The 21,546-nt window shown below is 39.8% G+C and overlaps 2 protein-coding genes across 3 annotated transcripts; one reads left to right on the plus strand and one right to left on the minus strand.

Annotated features, from left to right (window-relative positions):
- The first annotated feature begins 5,795 nt into the window (after positions 1 to 5,795).
- On the plus strand, positions 5,796 to 16,899 carry LOC116263763 (uncharacterized). The gene is made up of 14 exons (XM_031643538.1): positions 5,796 to 6,053; positions 7,101 to 7,212; positions 9,473 to 9,585; positions 9,702 to 9,824; positions 9,950 to 10,122; positions 10,258 to 10,333; positions 12,053 to 12,139; positions 13,205 to 13,285; positions 13,383 to 13,415; positions 14,056 to 14,109; positions 14,231 to 14,272; positions 14,941 to 15,019; positions 15,313 to 15,383; positions 16,561 to 16,899. Exons 1-14 carry the CDS (start codon positions 5,811 to 5,813, stop codon positions 16,681 to 16,683), a joined length of 1,410 nt encoding a protein of 469 aa, XP_031499398.1. The 5' UTR covers positions 5,796 to 5,810; the 3' UTR covers positions 16,684 to 16,899.
- An 871-nt stretch (positions 16,900 to 17,770) lies between these two features.
- On the minus strand, positions 17,771 to 20,679 carry LOC116263764 (zinc finger A20 and AN1 domain-containing stress-associated protein 4-like). Of its 2 annotated transcripts, none has more exons than XM_031643539.2 (2): positions 20,245 to 20,679; positions 17,771 to 18,730 (listed from the first exon to the last, which is right to left on the minus strand). In XM_031643539.2, the coding sequence occupies exon 2, from the start codon at positions 18,619 to 18,621 to the stop codon at positions 18,109 to 18,111; it is 513 nt and encodes a 170-aa protein (XP_031499399.1). In that variant the 5' UTR covers positions 18,622 to 18,730; positions 20,245 to 20,679; the 3' UTR covers positions 17,771 to 18,108. The 2 variants fall into 2 exon arrangements, with proteins under 2 accessions (XP_031499399.1, XP_031499400.1); XM_031643540.2 differs by lacking the exon at positions 20,245 to 20,679 and adding an exon at positions 20,107 to 20,131.
- Between the last annotated feature and the right edge of the window lie 867 nt (positions 20,680 to 21,546).

Below are 21,546 nucleotides of genomic sequence, written 5' to 3' on the forward strand. Positions count from 1 at the left end.
GTTTTCTGCACGTGGTGGATTCATTAGCATAAGTTACGAATGTTTGTCATGCCTGTTGCCTTCGCGCAACTCTGTGTACATGGACTAAAAGGGGGAGCGAAAAAAAAGAAAAAAGAACTCCGACGGTTTGCTCAACCTGCCAGATCGTTTGCTAATAGTACCCTCTATAGTGAACAAGAAGGCGATATTATTCTCGAATACGAGGACTCTTCGTATATTGTGATGTTTTCAGGGTTGATTACTCCGTTGAGTGCTAATGCTTGGTGCAAATGTACGCCAAATTTTGGATTTGAGAGGATATTTTCAGTTATTTGCAGTCTGCTTCTCCAAAATTTCATACATCTTAATTAAATTTGTCACCATTGCTGTTAAATTCAATGAGGCGAAGCAAAGCACTGAACATGTAAAGCAAGAAACTGCAGGACCAAAATTGTTGAGCATCTATTATCGGTAGATAACTTTAAATTGGAAACATCTAAAATAGCAAGCATTGCAAGTATACAAGTACAAAAAATAATGTAGAGAAACATACTCACTGAACAAAGTTTGTAGCTTCATAAACATACCAGCATCACCCTGCACATCCATCCCATAATTTTAGTCACCAAATGATATGTCTATGCAGAGACTAATGAACTAATTTGCGCCAGCCGACCGCTCTACCACTGAGCTACTGGGGAACAACGGGAGATTAGATCTCCTAGAGTTTAACTCCCGTTCTCAACCCATGACCAATATGAGCCCGAAGCTTCCTTCATAACTCCCGGAACTTCTTCGCCTAAACAAGAATTCTGGTGAAAGCTTGAAAATGCAATTTCAAAAGGTTTAGTTGCAATAGTATCTTTTATCTGCCCAAAATTACACATACAGGGTTTTAGGCCTTGCGGGGAGCTTTGTAATGGGTATAAGGTAGTGTTGGGGTAAAGATGAAGACAACACTTTGTTGAGAATTGGACATCAGCATTGGAGTGTGGATCACAAGAGGCAAATTTATCAAACTTCACAAGATCCGAAAATCAAACTCAATGAGGCGAAATTTAAAAAAAGAGAAAGGCATAAAAAATCGAAGGAAATGTGCCTTCAACAGTTTTTTTAAAAATGAAAAGAAAAATTATTTCTGAAGCATAAGCATCAAACTTCACGATTCATATGCGGATCAGCCTAATGCATACGCTTCACAAGGGTGAAGCGCAAGCATCAGGCAGATTTGCACCTTGCCCACAGCATCAAGGCGTTGGATTGTCTGATGCGCTCGAGGTGTACGTTTCAAACCTTGGAGTGTAAGTTTAAGTGCAGTTTACATGATCGACGTGATAGGGATCAACCTCTATATAACGTGTCTCGCTGTACAATTTAAGTTGGAAAAGAATTGACATCTCTGGAATAAACTTTCGAAGCCATTTTAATCCATGGCTTGGTGACTTAAGATTTAGAATCTTAAATCCCAAAGTTTCAAATCCTTGATCTATAGCAGGAATATGAAACCTTTTGTTTGGTTGAGTTGTATCACAAGTTTGTAATATCTGCATTTTAATGTCCATGGGTCTCACAATCAAAACCCTTCTCCTCTTCTTTCACTTGGAATGTGAGAATGGATCTTAAATTCATGATTGTAAAACCTGCAGTTTGTCAGAGCCGTTGGATCTAAGATCCAAGGTACTCTTTGAAATTTTCCTTTCCAAAGGTTCTTGTCATAAACTCTTGTAAATTACTCTAAAAAGGAAAAAGATATTCTCATTGGGAATCTTCAAAAAAATGGTCCATTATAAAAAGTTAGCGCACATGCAAGGTGTGTCCCCCTCTACTTTTTTCCCTTTTGAAAACCTTTTCCTACCAAAAGTTAACGTGGAAAACTGAAACAGATAGATAGCTACGTCGAAGGATTTAAATGCTTTGGATTGGAATAATTTAAATATATCAGAAATTCTTTTTGCAGGTTATATAAACTTTAATTTACATTATCATATCTTAATCACCTACATCTCTGGTAGTTTAATGCTGTCTTAACCACCAACTTATGATCAAGGGCCACTTGCCATTTCAAAATATCTCGGAATATGAGGCTCAAATTACAATATAAAAATGCAATAGGATACATTAACCTTGTCATCATGTACATTATGAAATTAATGTCCCGCATTTCATGTACGTCAGCCTTCAAAAGGTTTGGTTGGTAGCTCTGGTTAGTGCATCTTACGCACGTTAGGAAATTAATACTTAATTGTTTGCCCCTAAAACCAACTTGCTGAACGAATATAGTGAGGATTTTCAAATTCGTTCTTGGCTTAGGGGGAATTGTCAAATCCAATCCTGCCCAATGGTGATGCCAATCCAGTTTAATGTGTGATTGCTTTGGTTTTTATGAGAAAGATTTTCAAGCAAGTAGGAGTATTTTATCCTACCATCTCGTTAAAAGCCTAAGCTCCACCCTTCCCCTCATTCTTATAGAGTACTCGGTCCGTTTTCGATACCTCGAAGGTGAAGCTCCTGCTATATATTTCAACTTACATGATAGGGTTTTTTTTTTTTTTTTTTGAAGTATAGGTAGTTGATGCCATGTGAGTTCAAACATAAACATGTCTTCTATCAACCCCTGCCTCATCTATTGGGCTAACTTCTTCAGGGATTTCTAGAAAAAAAAAATTAATTTGTATTGTTTCAAGGGAATAAGAACAATTTTTCTCGGTATTTTATAAGCATGTCGAAAGAGTGAAGTGCATAATTTTTGGAAAAATGTCAATCATGATTTTGATTAAGGAAAAATTCAAAAAACACATGTGAAAAATAAGGAATCATTAGAAGTGCACCTAACTTTTCTGTTTCGCTCAGTAATATGCCTAAGCTTTGTCACATGTAATTAAAAAAAAAATAAATCAACTGCTAAGCTAATGAAAATTGCTACTTTTCCTTCTAAAAGAAGAACATGGAAAAAATACCGCATTTTGCAAATATGTGCCAAACCAGGTCGTATAGTTAATAGTAATATTGTCTGGTAAAGTTAAGCAGGTTAGTGCAAACTACCAACATGAGTTAGTGATAACCTCTGGTTTAATTTTTGGAAGGTTGAGCGTAGGCCTGTTTTCAAAACTTTCCCCTTAGTGAATTGATACTATTAAAATTACGTAAAAGATTTTTATTTTTTTCTTTAGTTAGAACACGCTCTGCAAATATTCGAGCATGGTATGCAAAGAATTGACACTTGTGTATTATTTCAATATTTCCAAATGCATCCTCCAGCGTAATCGACCATCCCTTCTCTCCCTTAATCATTGAACCTTCCACCATGCAGGAAGTTGGACAAATTTTCATCCATGACCACATATTCTCCACCAACTTTCCTTACCTTGTGCTTTTAATATTTTATTCAATATGATTGATTTATTCTTTTTTTTTTTTTTTGGTTTAAAAACAAGTTCCGCCTTTGAGAATCAATGTGATACTAACTCTCTCTTTTTCTATTCTTTCTTCAAACTGTAGAATGTAAGTGGCCGGATTGATGAGCTGGTGAAAATCTGATCGTTATTCTTTTAAAGTACAAAAGATAGATATTTGATACTCCAAGTGACATATATATTGCTGCTCTCCACTCAGAATTAGGCCTTCAAAATGTCATTTCTGTGAATTATTCATATTTCAATCAATCATATGCATGGCCTACATCTGACCCAAGTTAACGAACCCAAGTACATATGAGCAAAAAGAATTCTGGCTCCACCGTTGGTCATGGCTCGAAATAGCCGGACTAAAAAAACTGGTTTCAAACTCCTCTTTCTCTCTCTCTCTTGTTTTCTTGTGCAGGGGATGTCGAGTTTGCCATTTGGCTAAGACGTCATGGTCCGTCTGTGGTTGGGTGACGGTGCTGCTCCTTCTTTCCTCTCTATTCACACCTTTTTTATTTCATTGTGCATTATTGTATATTTTCGTCCTTTTGCTTTTGTTTTTGTGGTTTGCTTTTGTATTTAAGGGACTTCTTGTTTCCCAATTTTGTTATATATTTTCTATTTTATCGGCTCTCTCTTCCCACTTGCACATTAAAAAAGAAACCAAGATTTTGCTTACTAGAAAACGCAACTGCTTTGGAAAAAATGTAAGATGGTTTTAAAAACTTCTTAGCTTCGCAACTATGCCAACATCACATGACTGGGGCCAATCCCCCTTATCTGTGGCCACACTGTCGGCATCACATCAAGTTGAAAGACATTGAAAGTATAAAATCTTTTGTCCCCCTTGCAGTAATAACAAGGGAGGTTGCACACCACGCTAACCAGCTTTTTATAATATATATATATATATATATATATAAAAAGAGAGAGAAGTTCGAATGATTAAAAAGGTCATACCATTGTACTCTAAATTTTTGCGGTGCATGAATATTTCACATGCTGAACTGAGTAGATTCAGATCTCCTTGGTACAGTCACAGGAAAGAATTGTCAGAATTCATGTTATTTCTGATGCCTTCCTACGACCTGGTTTGGCTCCAACAAATTATGAATCTCACCCGACCCGTTAAAGTTCCCCAACCAATCTGACCGTCTTTGACGCTTTGACGGTGTGGCCTTCATCGCTGCTCGTTGTCCAAATTTCTTTTATAACAGGTTATTCAATCTTCATCCCAATAGTCTAAGAAGAAAATTTTCATAACTAACTTACGAGTCTTTCTTTGCACAATTTTTCTTATTTTATTTAATATTTTTATTTTTCTTTTAAAATTATGTTTTCATAACAAATTATCTTTTTTTATGAAAGAGCATAAGCCGATAAAAGTCATTTCTCTTAAGCACTACCTTTATAGTTACAAAAAGTAGATATGTGATACTTTAATTGACAAGTGTACTTATCCCACAAAAGTCTACTCAAAGTGTCTGTTACTTCAAAGAAAAAAATGATGAGAGATGTAAGCTTCCGTAGATATTTCCCCCTTCTAGAAAAATGTTTGTCCTTACCTTCGCATAAATTTGATAGCATCATATAGAATTTGGGGCCCATAGCATCTATTGCATGACAATTGCCTTTCGACAACCATGATCGATAAGTAGAAAAACATCATTCCCCCACTTCAATAGGTGGGAGCAGATTTGCGTATGGATGTAAAGCATCAAACGAAGTCCATGTAAAGCATCAAACGAAGTCCAGACTCAGGGAACACTCTCTCGAGCTTCTTTGCCAAAACCCAGCTGAGATATTTGATCCATATGAAAGCCATGTTAACTACTGGGGGTGTTTGGACAAAGGAATAGTTTGTGAGCATAGCATTTCATGAATCTACCTCGTAGATTTGTTTTTCTTGGAGATGAGTCCAAATCCAATTTGCTTCCATCTTCTTGGGTCGGATTCTAGTGCAGTGACTCCAATCCAAATCCAGGTCCAGAACTCCTGCATCAAAACCTCAATGTGGTATTGGATTTGGCTTATCATCTATAGATCCAAACCGCATCTCACCCGATTGTGTCCCACACGCAACATCAACAGCTTAAGTTAGGCCCCTGTATGGCTGGAGCTAGCGTCTAGAACCGACTCGGTTTGGTTAAATCGATTCGCCAGTAGTCGATCCAGAGGGTATGCGACTCGTCTCGCCGTTAGAGCACGAAAGCATGTCCTTCCGACGAACGGGGTGCTTCTTGCACGCGCGAGGAGCCACGTCAGACGAAGTAACCAATAATACGTAGCCAAGTAAGCACAGGAGCTCGTGTGGCAGAGTGATGGCGCGAGAAAAGCCACGGGCCGAAACGTGGCGAATGGACAGCGGCGGACGTGGAAGCGCTCCGGGCACGCGTTGGCTGTGATGATAAATTGGTGGCGGGTAGCGGAATGGCGCCTTCTTTCTCCGCTTCAGTCTCGGGGAGAGAGGGAGGGAGTGAGCGAGAGACGGCGATGGATCTCTCAGGGTTCAGGTCTCTAGGTCCTCTGGTTCACCTCCTTATCCCTCTCTGCATTCATTGGATAGCGGAGGAGATGACGGTCTCCGTGCTCGTCGATGTCACTACTGACGCTCTCTGCCCTGGCGAAACGACGTGCTCCCTCGCTATCTACCTTACGGGATTGCAGCAGACGGTGAGCTTCTTCTCTTTTTCGTGCTTTTGTCTGTCAGTTTTTCCGTTGAAATTTGGTTGTAAGCTCTAATTGAGCACAGAAATTCGGAAATTTACACGTTATTTTGTTTAATGCTGCCGGTTTTCGTGCTCGTTTAACCGGTTTTCTTCTAGCATTCTCGAGAACGAAATCCGTGCAGTTTTAACGTCATTGCGGTGCCGTACTGTTTATTTTTGTCTCGATTAGCAGGATTCATGTTCATGGAGATTTGGATTGTTCTTTTCGAATTCTGAGTTTTCTTCTTCTTCTGTCTTCTTGTTTTTCTGTCCGCGTTCTCTTTCACTCTGATGTTGTTAACAGCTTGTAGCTATCTCTATAGTGCGATGTTTACTGTTTTTCGCATTTTTGTGTTTTATTATTACTGGTTTTATATAAACCGGCCAGGAATTTCTTCTTGTATTATGACACATATCTTTGTGTTAATTTCCGCTGTTTTTTAATTAGTTGAGGTCCAGTATCGTGTTTTCTCGAAACTGTTGCGCTAGTGTTCATTGTCGCGGATGCGGAAACTGGTCGCGGTGATGCGGGAGCTCTGAAAGACGCCCACGGTGTAAGGGCGGAATATCCTGCTTTTTTCCTGATCGTGAAATTGTGAATAGGATGGTTAGAAGAACATGGACATTGATCCGCCGACAAGAAATTATGCTTTCAAGACCGACTGCTTTTTTCAGTAAAAGATGCCTGTTTTTCCTTTTATATTCTTTTACTTTTTAAAAAGTGCGGGCGCAACTTTTTACCTTTTTTTCTTCTTCGGAAGCTCTCCCTATACCGACCCAACACACGCGTAAGGGCAAACGGTATGCCTGCTTAGCACTTAGCAGCAAACGTCGAGCCTTTTGACTTTTTAGAAAATTTGTGTTCCACGAGTTTTCTGTCCTTTGACCTGTTTACTTATTGTGAACCATTCCACGAGTTTTCTATCCTTTGACTTGCTTGCTTATTGTGAAGTATGTACTCTCTCTGCCATCAAATGCCGCCTCACGTCCCTGAAGTTGTGTTCACTTGTAGGTCGTTGGAGTGTTCAAGATGATTGTTCTTCCTATCCTTGGCCAGCTTGCGGATGAATATGGGCGCAAACCAATGCTTCTTATTACTATTTCTACATCTATCGTTCCATTTGGTATGGTGCTTTCTTGCTCTTCCTCTGGTTTTTTTTTTTGGGTGCTAGTTCTTGCTCCTACCTAATACTTGTTAAATTTCACCCAATAGGTAATGATTACTGGTTATCCAGCATTGCTTGGATTCTACGTAAATGCATTTGTGCTTTTGATAGAAAGAAAATTGTTATCAATTTTTATTTTAGTGCCTTCAGACCTTGGGTATATAACAATGGGGTAGGTTCATTTCAGAAGAGCATGGGAAAAATGGATGTGTGCTTGTATTCTTAAAGAGCTTTTATGTATATCTGCCGGTAACTGCATATTGAAATAAGGTAGTTGAGTTTAGGTACTTTTATGAGCGTCATAGTTACATAAGGACCACAATACTGTCATCTTCCTTGAGATCGTCACACTTACATAGTATGGTCAATACTGTCACTAATACTTGTCCCATCGTGTACTTGGCCATAAATCTAAACTTGCTTCTTGGAACATTTGTTGCGATGATGTACCGCATTCACACCTTTATGTGATTGATTATACTGTTATAGTTGGTATGTTGGATATAGAGGAGGCAAAACATTAGAGAGATGGACAATCTGTCAACTTTTGCAACACCACCATGGTTACAAGTGACAAAACTATAGCTTTGAATTAGGCAGAAAGTTTCCTATTTTAAATTCAACTGATTAATACGGATTGGAAAACCATTCTTAATACTCACTTTACTCGCCTGTATCCTTTTAAGGGCAAAGTGGCAGGCAGTAGCGTCATAAGATCACAATGTCTTGGGCAGAAAGAAAAGTCAAAACTAAAACTGCTAGAGTTTTCTGGTTGGTGTTGTTCAGAGTTTGGATTCAAATTTAGCAGTTTTTTTAAACTATTTGTGGAGGCCACCCAGTTTGTCTTGTGTAAAACTCTGAACTCTAGCTATTATCCCTTTTTGAGGTGATTTTGATTACTACAGCAACAGGAAGATCATCCAGGTCTTCGGCCACTACTCAAGACACAAATTTCCATGTCTTCTATGTAGAGCTTGCTGGATAAAAGAACTTACATGGACCTGATAAGGCGAATAACTAGCAAAGGCACTTTTCTCATGGAATGTTGGATTAATTGTTGAACCTCCTCAATGGAATATGTGGGTGATGATTCTGTTTGGAAATGCTTGTATTGATGTATGGAGTCCTTAGTTGCATTTGCTTGCTTCTAGTAACCAAATCTTTTTAAGGTATCATGTAACATAGAAATCATCTGACCTACATAAATTGGCAGGTTATTCATTGATTTCATAGGATAGATTTTGTGCACTGGAAGAGTTGAGATGTCAGGAAATGATAAAGCTATGTAAATCAAGTTTTTTTTTTTTTTTGTTTTCCTTCTTCAAAATTTCATAGTCACAGAAAACGTGTTCTTTTAGAAAAAAACACAAAAAAACTCGAGAAATTAAATGGCCGTTTAAAACTAAAAAAACACATTTTTTTTAAAACAAATGAAAAAACGTGTTTGAACGCGTTTTTTCACTTGTTTCATTTTTTTAAAATGCCAAACAGTTTTATTTTCATTTTCTATTTTTTATTTGTTGCAAATCTACTTACCTTTTTGATGTTTGTGTTATTAGTTTCTCACTTATTTTATTTTTTCCCATATTTTTAGTTTTTTTATATTTTTAAAAATGTACAGTATTTTTCCCTTTTTTTCAAGCTCGCTGTATTATACCCAAGAAAAACTTCGCTGTTTAAAACTCCGAGACGTTGTTTGTGACTGTTCAAATTGCCTTTGTGTGATGAAATTATTTCCTTGTAATTATAAAGAAACAAACATTGTAAAAATGTACTAGTAAATAATCTGGATTGAAAACATAACCCAGAAAGATATTTTTGATTTCATCATCTTCAGCTCTAGTTTTTAACTCAGCTGTCTCACAATTGAAGGTGGAGTATAAGCCCAGAAAGCTTTTGGTTGCCACAGATTCCCAGAGTTTGATGGTTTTTTGCATCTTGGTGTTCACTGGGCCAAATTCTATCAAATGAAAGCATAAGGGTACCTTGCAATGAAGATTTTATACAAAAGCAATTTCTTATATCAGAAGCAAGTTTGTTTGTGAATCTGAATAAGTGTCATCTGTTTATATACTTTACATTGCTATTTACATGATTAAGGCATGACCATATTAGCTCTGCCTCTAAGTTTTACTTGCTCAGAATATCAATGGGCTTCATCTGTGTATGGTGCTGCCTAATAATGAACTATGCCTTATTTCAATTGTTTGTGTTTCAGCTCTTCTTGCTTGGAATGAATCAAGGCCCTTTGTCTATGCATATTATGTTGCCCGAACAATTTCATATATCATAAGTCAAGGAAGTATATTTTGTATATCAGTTGCTTATGCGGTAAGATATTGCTTGAATAAAAATCTCATTTTTGTTGCCAAGTAATTGAATTGTAGCTTCATATATCTGTATAAATCACGTGCTTTTGAACTTAGCACATCTCCATGTCATAACAGGCAGATGTTATAGAAAACAGTAAGAGAGCCGCAGCTTTTGGGTATATCACTGGTCTTTTCTCTGCTTCACATGTGCTGGGTAATGTACTTGCACGTTTTCTTCCGGAAGATCATATTTTTGAGGTGCATATCTTAACTATATTACAAACTGGTAGAATTGTGATTGTGCATGTAACTTTGTAAAGTTTCCTATATATATGATGTGGAGCCTCTATTTGTTCATTCTATTGACAGAATTGCACATTCAGGTCTCAATTTTTCTCTTGATCTGCTCCACAATTTACATGAAGATATTTCTGGTAGAAACGGTTAAAAAAGTTCCTGGATCAACTGGACTTGCACCTTGTGCCTTCATGTTTAAGAATCTGCTTCGGAATCGAGTCAGTTCAATGAAAGACACTATTTCAGTGGTTACGAGAAGGTTTAGTTCACATATTATCTGACAGATTTTGTAGCATTCTGCTATTTGTTCTTTTTCTACATATATTTGCACGGTTAATACTTAAATGGCTTTAGTGGGAATAAATTGTCTGACTATCTCACATTGCTGTGACAGCGGAATACTTAAGCGCATAGCATCTATTTCTTTCTTCTATGAGTTGGGAATGTCTGGCATCACCAGCGTGTTACTTGTATGTGCTCTCTCTCTCTCTCCCCAACCCCCACCCCCTCTCTCGCTTCTACCCCATAGAAGTGTATCTCATTGTAGGTGTGTGGAGAATATGCATGTCTGTGACTGTCACAAATGTTTTCGTGTTTTGCTTTATCCTTGAGCATAAGGATTGTATGTTCTTCTGTTAGTTATGCACCTGCTGATCATTGATGGCTGCAGTTTCTGTTGTATTAACAATGCTGTTTTGTTGTACTGCTGAATTAGTTTGAAGGTGCTCGTCCTAGTTGTAGGTGTTTGCTTAACCTACTGGTGCTACTGTATAGAGAGAAAAACACTGTGTGGTATGGTCTTGTGGGGCTAACTTTTAGGGTGTAGAATTAGAGTGCCTAAGACACTTGTCAAGTTGAATGTATTATGAAAGCTAAATTGATAGGAGTGTGTGGCACCTTTTGGTCTTTTAATTTAATTGTGGAAAAGAAAATGTGGAGTGGACATTTCAGATTCTGCAACAATGTGAATGTTAAATACCGCCTGACTTGGCTGCCTGCCCATACTTGCCTTTCATTCATGTAGCTTGTTATATCTTCTAGCCCTTTAAAGTAGGATTTCATATTGTTCTGGGAGATGCATATCGTACATTGAAATATATGTTCCATGCAGCTCATAGGAAATGATATGGCAAAATTAAGTTGGCATTATCATATTACTGCTTTTCTTTTTCAAATGTGCTTGCGCACTTCCAAATTGCTACTCGTTTTCCCAGATAACATTGCCTACACTAACGTAATCTTGCCGTCCTTCCACTCCCGCAGCTTCCATATCCTTTTCATTTACTGGTTACTTTAGATTCTGTTGCTTAAAACATTCTGCACACTCGGCTCTTCCAGAGAATGGTTGCTAGGGGTTTAGGCCCCCAAACCTTTATTCACAAAAAATGGGGATATATGTACAACAAAAAATGGGATCAAAGTAAGATCCTACCCCAGAGCAAGGCAAACTCCAGAAAACGGGTCAGTTGGTATTAGTCTGATTCCAAAATTTGAACCCTCATAGTTGGAGTCACTTAAAAGAAGTTGGCAAACCTCAGAGGCTGGCCATCCTGCTGTATAGCAGATTTTTCTTATTTCATAGTGATCAACACAATTAGACCCCAGCTCCTCAATGCATCAGTATTTGACTGTCTAAGCGATTTTCTCCCATCACTGTTGCTAGCTTTGACTGTAATCCTACCTGGTGGGACGCTATCTGCATGTAACACCTCAAGGCATTTCGTTATGGCCCAATCTTCATCCATATTGCCCCAGACAGCTTCTCCCCACTTGAACATGCCCTCTTTGTCTTTTGCCCAGACAGCTACTCCCTTGGGTCTAAATTTCCTGCAAAAGGCTATGTGAATATTCACTTCAGTATTGGCGTCATACACCTTGTTCCTGGATGAAGGCAGGTTTGAATTTGTGTTCTTTCTGCCAGTTTACATTTCCTGTTTAGGGTATGGTCTTTACAGGCCTTTGGTCTTTACAGGCCTGCACGCTTCCATTGGTTCCCACCTATGTGAGTTATCTTCGTCATGTTTTAGAGAGTTACACATCTTTACACTCGGTTCTCACATCATGGATGCTGAACTATCAAACTTATATTGCTGTTGTATTTTGAATGATGGAGTAATAATTGTATCTTACGACCTTCTATTTTATGGCATCCCTCGGTGAGCTTAATGCTTTTTTCATCTGTTATGCAGTACTACCTAAAAGGAGCTTTTGGCTTTAGCAAGAATCAGTTATCAGAGATACTGATGATGGTGGGAATTGGTTCTATCTTTTCTCAGGTACTCTATCCAGCTTATACCTCATATCATTGAGATAGTACGTCAACTTCTATTTCTTTTCTTTATGTACTGAAGACATGTTTAGCTTCTACTGCTAATATTGTGTATTTTTCAAATTTTTCTTTGTGTATGCAATTTTCTCAGTCTTTTACACACTCATACATGCACTTAAATTCTCTTTGTCCTTGAAATCTGCTTGTCTGACTCTTTACACTTATACTCACACAGTCTTTGTGATCCAATTGTGAATGACTTCAAATCTGCAGGTTGTTTTTTTATTAGTGAAGGAATGATTTTTTCTTTTCCACTTTGAAGATTCAATGTAATGATGACTGTTTGTTTTCATATTTCCTTGGGAGCCTTGCCTAACCTCAAAAGTTTCCCTGATAGATATTCTTCCTAGGTAAAGCACTGTCATCATATTTGGAGGGTTTGATTTAAAAAAGAAATAAAACATCAAAATATTAATGCTTTATCTGCACCTGTATATGAATAGAAACAAGGCTGATGTGGCCTCTCGGAGACATGAAACCTGGACCTGTATTATGGTGATGGATGATCAAAGATGTATTATCAATTGTAAACTCCATACCAGCATACAATGTGGCTGCGCCCATATGAGTAGTCTATAGATAGTTTGTCTATCTCTATTTTTTTTATTTTAAATCATGTTAAATTTTCTTTCTCTTTTTATGGTACTTAAGTAGCCTTCCAAGTTTTATGCATGTAAAAGCTGATTGGCACATGGTATAGAGGTTCTAATGCTAGGGCTCAAGGAAAGATGGATATAGATATTAAACTTTTGTGCATTCAAAACCAAAACATAAATGTTCATACTTTCTAGGAGAGGTGCTAAGGGCATCAAGAATAAGGTTGCCATAAAAACTCCTGTAACGAGGGTTGGCTGGTAACTGTGGTGCGAAATTTTCTACTTTTGCTTTGTCTAATTGTCCATTACTTAATCATTGTAGTTATGGACATTTATATTGTCATCTGTTCCTGTTGAACAAGAAGCTTCCATTATTCACTTGCTGGGATTGCTAACACGCAGCTTGTTTCCTATAGATTTTGGTGCTACCAGTCATCAACCCCATGATAGGAGAGAAGGGGGTTCTCTGTCTTGCAGTGGGTGCAGCAATTGCTTATGTATGGTTATTTTCCCTTGAGATGACTCTTATTTACTTAATGTGGAATAAACGTAATTGTTTCTTTTTTCATTCATGTCTTATTTTTCATTCTGCAGGCTCTACTTTGTGGTCTTGCATGGGCAGCTTGGGTATGTACCTTGCCTCTGGGAAAGGATGATTTAGATAAAGACTACTTTTTTTTTATGCTTTACAGCGGAGATTGCATACCTTATGTAATATTAGGATGACAACCTTGAATGGCTAACTAAGACCACTGTATGTACAAATTGGCACTTTCTTGTGTAGGCTTCTTCAAAGAGTATAATTCAACAAAAGAAAGAGGAAACAAAACGAACAAAACATGAGCAATGTCCAATGATTTATTTGTCTTCTGAAAAGTCCTTCTCTTGGCCACCTAGAAACTTTTGTATTAAGCAGGCGTCCATTCACCAATTACCAGCCAGAGCCTAGATCAACCGTGCATGAATTGGTAACTTTTAACATTGACATCAGAATTCAAGATTGCTTGTATGACTGCATCTCAGAAATTTGTTGCTGAGCAATTTGGGAAAAAAAAAAAAAAAACCTCTAACCATCTAATCCCTGACTTCACCTTGACAAGATAATCTCTAATTTATGATTGTGAAGCTACAGATAGACTTGATAACTGATGCACATATTTATCATTTAGCCGAACGTTCTTTTTCTGAATTTAATATACCATGCAGAAGTCCAAGTGAGGATCAACTTCAGTCCTTGACTTCCTTGTTGTGAAAAACTTAATCGCAGGTTCCATATCTTGGTGCTTCTTTTGGCGTTGTATATGTTCTTGTGAAACCTTCTGTAAGTATCACCGTATTTTGAGACGTCATGTGTGAAATAACCAGTTCTTTATCAGTTTCTTTTCTTTTACGTTTCTTAGTGAATGTGACATTGAGTACTATTATACTTTGGTGTTGGACAGACTTATGCAATCATTTCCAAAGCAACAGATGCAAATGATCAGGTTGGTCTCTTTGCCCTCGATAGATGCTGCTTGGTTTGTAAAATTAAGATTTTGCTTGGCGGCCTTGGATTACCTAGCTGTTAAATATTTCTTTCACAATCTTTGACATCTTGACCTCTGCATGAGATCTGCTGGGTGGATCCAGTGCAAGTTTTTCTATTTGCACCCAGGAATGAGGTTTATAAGGTTAATTTCATAAAAATGAGCCCCTGGTAGAATTCAGAGTACGTACAAGGAGGTTATGGTATTCTGGAAGTGGGTTGTCATGTGACAAAATCTTTATGATTGAGCAATGAACAATACATGCTTTTGGATGAAAAAGGAAGAGAAGAATTTGAAAGTGTTCTTATCAAATCAACTACACAGATAACTACATAATCAAGTTTGGCAAAAACACTTTAAAATATGAGCATTTTCAACGGTAAAGGAATGTAGTCTTCTTCCTTCGCCTTCAATTACATGGTTTTTCCATTCCGTGCTTCATTAGCCAGAACAGTACATTTTCATTTTAAACTTTTGCGTGGTTTTGGACTATACTTGTAATGTAAAAGGCTTTGAAGAGAGCTACCGTAGGCACGACTTTTTTTTTTGGCTACTGCATGAATCTCGTGAGAAAATGGTATGGCTGCGTTCTTCGAGTAATTGATATGTTGTGGGGTCTTTTGCAGGGGAAGGCCCAAGGATTTATTGCCGGGGTGCAGTCTGTTGCAAGTTTACTGTCTCCAATCGCTATGAGTCCATTGACATGTAAGTAGTCAGACGAAGCACGCCTCAGGAAAATTCTCCGCGTATATATTATATAGCAAATATTGATGTCACAAATTCATGAGTAATATCAAAAGGATAGGGGCAGAAGCGATTCTTTTATCGGATCAAACAGTGGTGGAGAACTGAATCATGGAAAATATCGTGGTTGCCTCGCGTTTGGATCGGCTGTAGAGGATCTTTCTGTGGGGGGAATTATTTAAAACATTTGCTGATACTTGTCTATGCTGCTAAAATCCTGACAATGTTCTCGTTTGTTTGTGTGAATGCACCAGCGTACTTTCTGTCCGACGATGCGCCATTCAACTGCAAGGGTTTCAGCCTCGTGTGCGCGTCCATCTCAATGGTGAACTCTCTCTCTCTCTCTCTCTCTCGTGTGTGTGTGTAAGAGGCGACAAGCAAACAACCCTGACGCTTGTGCTTGATTTACACGTGGTTTTAGAGATTCTGCATGGTCATTTGAGGTGTTATGGTGCTGTTTTAGTTACCTTTCTCATCTGTCTGACACGAAATCTGGTCCTAGGCCACAGATATTCTAGCAACCCACTAGACCCCATACACACTAACAACACTTGCTATGAAACGGCAGTTTTGGGTAGAAAACCACTGAGAATCCTCTTGAGGTTCTTGGCCTGGGTTTTGGAGTCTGACGTCAGTTTAGTATTCAATTCTTATTCATAGGCAATCTGGAAATGGACTCGATCCTCTTATTGAGATCGGGGTGGAGGATGGATAGATGTATTAATAATAGTAAACCGGGCGGTTCGTGCTCATAATATGAGAAAGCAGCTACTTGGATGGATTCATCAGGATCGTTCCAAGGTTGCAAGTCATGTTTTCAACGGAATGTGTATTTTTAACTTAGAAATTCCATAGCTTTCTTGTCTCTATCAAACATATAGATCAGATTTTGAATAATAATTCTAATTTAAAGGACCACATTAATTCATTCCCGCAGTCTGGATTTTAGAGGTGAATTTTAGGAGTAACAAAACATGAGAATAGTTGCCAACTTAAGGGCCTGCGGACGAGGGATAAAAATTGCTCTCTGTTCCTTTTCACTAGCTAAGAATCATTGTGGTTCTTTTTCCAAAAGCATAATTCTTGATTTATGACTCCACCCAGGGGTGGAGGGAGAGGGATGTGTGGGCATAGTGTGGGCAATTGCTCACACTGACCCAAGTCACTTAACTGATTCGGTCAGACAAATCGTTAGGTAACTAGTGCCTTTTTGTTGAAATTTTCGATTTACACCCCTCACTCCACCTGTGGTTTTTTTGGAAGTCTTGTTTGATAATGTATCTTTATTCCTTTTTACTATGAGATAGGAATTTATGTGCAATTCCTACAAATTTATGTGCCCTAGTAATATGTCCAGACGTTTCCGTCACTATGTCCAGACGTTTCCGTCACTATGTCCAGACGTATCAATCATTCTTCAGAGTTTTTTTTTTTTTTTGTTAAACTGGCGATTAGGAACACGCTTTCTCATTTGTAAATGCTCATCGCTATTCTATGAACAGGTCGCTGCTTTATGTCAAGCGCTGATGCTGAAACCTAGGGAGGAGGAAGATGGTGAACAAGGATGCCAAGACGTGAACAACAACGGCAACAACAACAACCTTGAGGCACCCCTTCTCGTTTAAAACAATGTCGACTGTGTCGGTGACCAGTTATGGAAGAAGGAATATGGCGGCACTTCCAGATCGGAGCAATTCTCTTAGCACTCTGCATATCAACATAGCACGTGCTTGCTACTTCTAGGCTTCATACCAAATGTAAATTTGAAAAAAAAAAAAAAAAACCTGCAATGTAAATATTTCTTTATTAAATTATCAGAAGCTCTTTTGGTTGCTTCTCAAGGTCGTTATGCCCCGTTTCAAGCCAGTGACTCCCTCCAGCCACGTGATGAAACTTGGAAGTAAACCTCTTCGCTGAAACTGCATGGATGACTTGTACAGAAAAGCCTCGTCTGCAGAATCATACAGTTTACATGGATGACTTGTACAGAAAAGCCTCGTCTGCAGAATCATACAGTTTACAGGTGAAGATAATGGCTGACGTACAGACACGACCCGACCATAATGGGGAGGAAACCTCATGGCAATTGCTGCATCTATCTAAGGGCCCAATTCGCGACTCACCTAAAGCAAACAAAAGTTGAGTCAGAAACGGGTACCGCATCAGGGGGGTGGGGAGGAAAAAAAGCCAAGCTGAGCCAGAATGCCTCCCCAGTCTCCATTTACAGCCAACTCTCCTGCCCACAGACCGATCACATGGGTACGAACAGGTTACCGACAGGCGCCAGATTACGCCGGCATCTCCTACACTCGTCCTTTTTTGCATAGGAATCCACAAAAGCAGCGCACCTTACGTCAACAGCACCATGGACAAAGAATAACAGGTAATACCTCTATTGGTACCGCAAAGTAGTTGGTTTCGACCGCCATCAAAGACAAAAGGATCAATAAATTCCGGCTTATGATTCCCTGAAATCCGTTTCACCTTGTAGCTGTTAACACCAGACATTGCAGGCTAAACATAATGATAGTTGCCTACAGCAAATACCAACTTAAACCACAATTCCAGAGAGCAATTGAATGACGCCCGGTGAATAATATCAACTCAGTGCAAAGCAGCTTGCCGCCAGAGACGACTAGAATGGGTGCACGTTTATTCGGGAGGGAGGGAGGGAAGGAGAGAGAGAGAGAGAGAGAGAGAAATCCATACCAGTGCATCTAAAGATCCACAATAAAATATAACGAGTAAATGAAACGGACTGAGAGTCCCGGGAAGGGTAACACACCCCACGCGAAACGCTTATCAACACAAACCACCACCACCACTAAAATATGTCACAGACTGAACCCAAACACGGGCCGTCAAGCACAGAAAGGAGTTTCATTCAGGAACAGAGACAGAAAAGAGAGGAAATGGAAAGGATGGTTGAGTTTTTCTTTGCCATCATTATCCGGGCTCTATAGAATTTCCCCCCTTTTTTCTGGTCGATGGCGTTCTCGCCTTTTTTTTCAATCTTTGGAAGAAGATGCCGACTACTTTCAGTACCCACATCAGATCTTCTCGAGTTTCTCTGCCTTAACCACTGGGTTCTCCTTGCGAATCATGTCCTGGCCATGCAGCTTGTAGTCATAGTCGCACTTGTGTTCCTCCGGATACCGATGCGAGGCGCAAAATGTCCGGCCGCAGCGGCATCGAAATCCAGTTAACCCTACGCGCTTTCGGCAGGAGGAGCAGCGGTTGGGTGGCTGCTGGGCAGGTGGATCAGAAGGGGCGGCGGCGGAGGACGATGCACTCTTGAGACAGTCGTCGTCCTGGCCGATAGAGATGGGAGCAGGGACAACAGCAGTTTGGGTGGAGGCAGCCGCGCCAAGGGACTTCTCCACCGCAGCCTTGGCGGAGGAGGCCTGCTCCTCCTTGAGGCAGTGGTCGCGGTAGCACTTAGAGCACAGGTTGAGGGTGGCGGGGCTTCCGAAGAAACCGCAGTTGTTGGCGCACAGGCGATGACTCTCAGGAGCCTGGCAGCCGGTGCCATCGGTACCCCGGTTCCAGCTTTCCTCAGCCATGACTGAGTTTTGCGATAGACGTTTCACGGAATTTCTTCCGAACAGAAGTTAAGGAGAAGATTGCCACGAATCAAAGTTCCTTCTTCTGATACCAAGAACAAGCTGTAACCTGAAAATCCATGAAAAACAGCGATGAGAAGCGAAATTAAAATTGGTGCAATTTTAGAACGAAAAATGATCATTAGGCCTAGCGAACTACGTGAGAGGATCTCTTTCGGTCGATATGAAGGAGAGGACGGAAGCGAAACTTTGATAAAGGAGAACCTAAACCAGGAAAAGACCGGAGACCAGGAACGTGAACGACACGAAAAGAATACCCAACCACTGTAGGACGCGGAAGCCAGAGGAAGAATGTTTCCGAATAAAGAAATTGTGATCCAAACGAAAACACGAATTCTTCTTAGAAGGAGAACGATAGAATTTGTGATTCCACAAAACATTAGCGGGTAAGAAAAGGCGGAACGGAGATTGGGATGCTTTGCGAAGGGAAGGGAAGAAAATTGCGGCTCATAGAGAACAAAATGAGCGAGAAAGGAAGAAGAAATGCAGAAAAAGTTATCCATTCTAATTCTTTAGACAGAAAAGGAGTGATCATGACACCGCGTTCCGACTAACTTTAGACAAACCGAGACTAAAAAGATCAAATAGCGCAAGATGTGGTTAACAAGGCCTTTTAAAAAAAAAATACGAGCTTTGGACGTCCAATGCAATGCACATGGTAACAGCAACAATATATATAGTAACAACAACGATGAACGATGAGGAGACCACCTCGTGGCGGAAACTTTAGAAAATAATAACAATACTGATGAACGAAATTCATCAGAACAAGTTTGAAAAAGGAGGAAATTTTGAAACCGAATAGGTAAGGCCAAATTACACAAGCAGTTAACCTAACAAGATAAAAAAAAGAAAAGAAAAAACCACGACTCTTCGACATTGCAACAAGTATTAGTTCTTTAAAGAACATCTTCAGCAAGCAATAAAATTTAATCGATTATCTTATTTAGAGAACCCATCAGACTTTTTCTTCGGAAGAGCAACAGCTTACAGAAAACTCCACGCAAAGATAAAGACCCTCAGGAAGGAACCTGAATAGTACATAGGCAGAGACCTTGTGAGGTAAAAAAAACGGGAGAAGAAAAAAAACATGGAAAGAAATTATGCAGAGAGCGGTATAGTAAAACGACGAAACATTTCCAAAGAATTGCAGATCCTGAAGAAGCAAACCAATTTCAATGCACGAACCTGAAAACTTAATAAACAGAAGGACACAAAATATCCGAAACGGAGCCAAAGAGCCTGAAAGTCGGGGGGAAAAAAAGCTATAGGATACAAGAACCCCGGCGAGACCACTCACAAACAAACCCCCATTGAAACACTTAGATGACTCGAAACCACAGGCAACCCCCGAAGGCTTCACAAACCCGAGCCAAAACCAACCCGAACGCCAAAACCAACGAAAGCCAACTTGAAAACCCTCACCGATCATGAAACACATTAAGTTCCACCAGAACTCCGCCCGAGAAGAACCATCGGAACCAGTCAATGGCCCAGATCTGCGTAGATCTAGTCGAAAACCAGGTAAAAACGACAACACAACTCAGATCCACATCAACGTACCTGCGCGTTCCTGTCGCCCTGATATCTACCGCCACAGCCCAGCCAGATGGATCGTCTCCGCCTCTACAGCAAAGAAATCGATCCACGGAGCGAAATAGAAGGCTAAAACCGAACAAAGAGCAAACTAGGCGTCCGAAACGAAGAAGGCGAAGAGGCGAGATCGAGAGGCTCTCCTGGTGAGATTTCTCGCCCTAACTTCGACCTTTTCTCGGTTTTCCGATTCTTGTTCGTGGATGAGAAAGGGAAAGAAGGCAAACGAGAGAGGGAGAGAGAACGCTCAAGATTGAAACGGAGGTGAAAGTCTGAGAGGATTTATATAATCAAGAGACGGGAGAAGCCGTCTCGACCTCCTCTCCCTCCTCTCTTCCTCTCTCTCTCCCCTCTCCTCTTCCTCGAACCCACCCAAACCTAACCCTTTGGGCTGCAATAATACCACAAAACCGGAAGCGGTTTTTGGGAAGCTTCCCGATGACGCTCTCCCTTTCTCTCTCTTAGCTGCTGCACATTCTTACCGTAATCTGGTTTAACGTTTAATTCCCAAACTATCCCTGCCTTTTGAATTTAATGGCGTGAACGCCTTTGGAGTCCAACCCGGGTCTGGATCCGACGGATGCTTCGCTGGCGGCTTTTGCTTTCGAAGGTGGCAAGTCGGTTGCGCTGTCGACCGCACGGTACACGTTAAAACGGTAGCCGTCCTTGTCCATCCTTTCCGTCCAGAACGTCGCTTCGTTCGGGACCAACGTTCAAAGCCTTTCAACCAATTTTGTCTTCCGACCGTCGCCGGATTCCTCCTGAGAGTAATTAGGAACGAAGAGTCAAATTCGGACAGTTAAAGATTAGGACGATCCAACTCATTTGTGTGAAGGATTTCCCAATCCTACAAGGTTGTGTTTGTTTCACCGTGAATCTCAACATCTTAAATCAATGGATTTAATGTCCACATCTTCCTGACTTTAAATTTATGAGTTTTAACATATAGCATGAATTTAAAATTTAAAATCTCCAAGAAATGAATTAAAAGTAGTTTGAAGATATTTAAATTAATATAAAGACAGCGAGAGGATTATGATGCACATTGCCCATGTGTGTGACTTCATCCTTGTCTTTTGTGTGGCAAAATGCGCTTCTTTTTTTTTTACTTTCACTCCGCTTCTTGCTTCCGATAACTTTCTTCAAATGCTATGTCCTATAAAATTTAGCAATGTGTTTCGTATACTTGCTCTCCTGTTCTCTCAATAGCCGACGCCGAGTTCAAGACAAGTCACTTGCGGGTCAAGCTAGCATACCATCCTTTTGGCTCAT

Source organism: Nymphaea colorata, chromosome 11 (genome assembly GCF_008831285.2).
Source record: "Nymphaea colorata isolate Beijing-Zhang1983 chromosome 11, ASM883128v2, whole genome shotgun sequence".
Taxonomy (NCBI): Eukaryota; Viridiplantae; Streptophyta; class Magnoliopsida; order Nymphaeales; family Nymphaeaceae; genus Nymphaea; species Nymphaea colorata.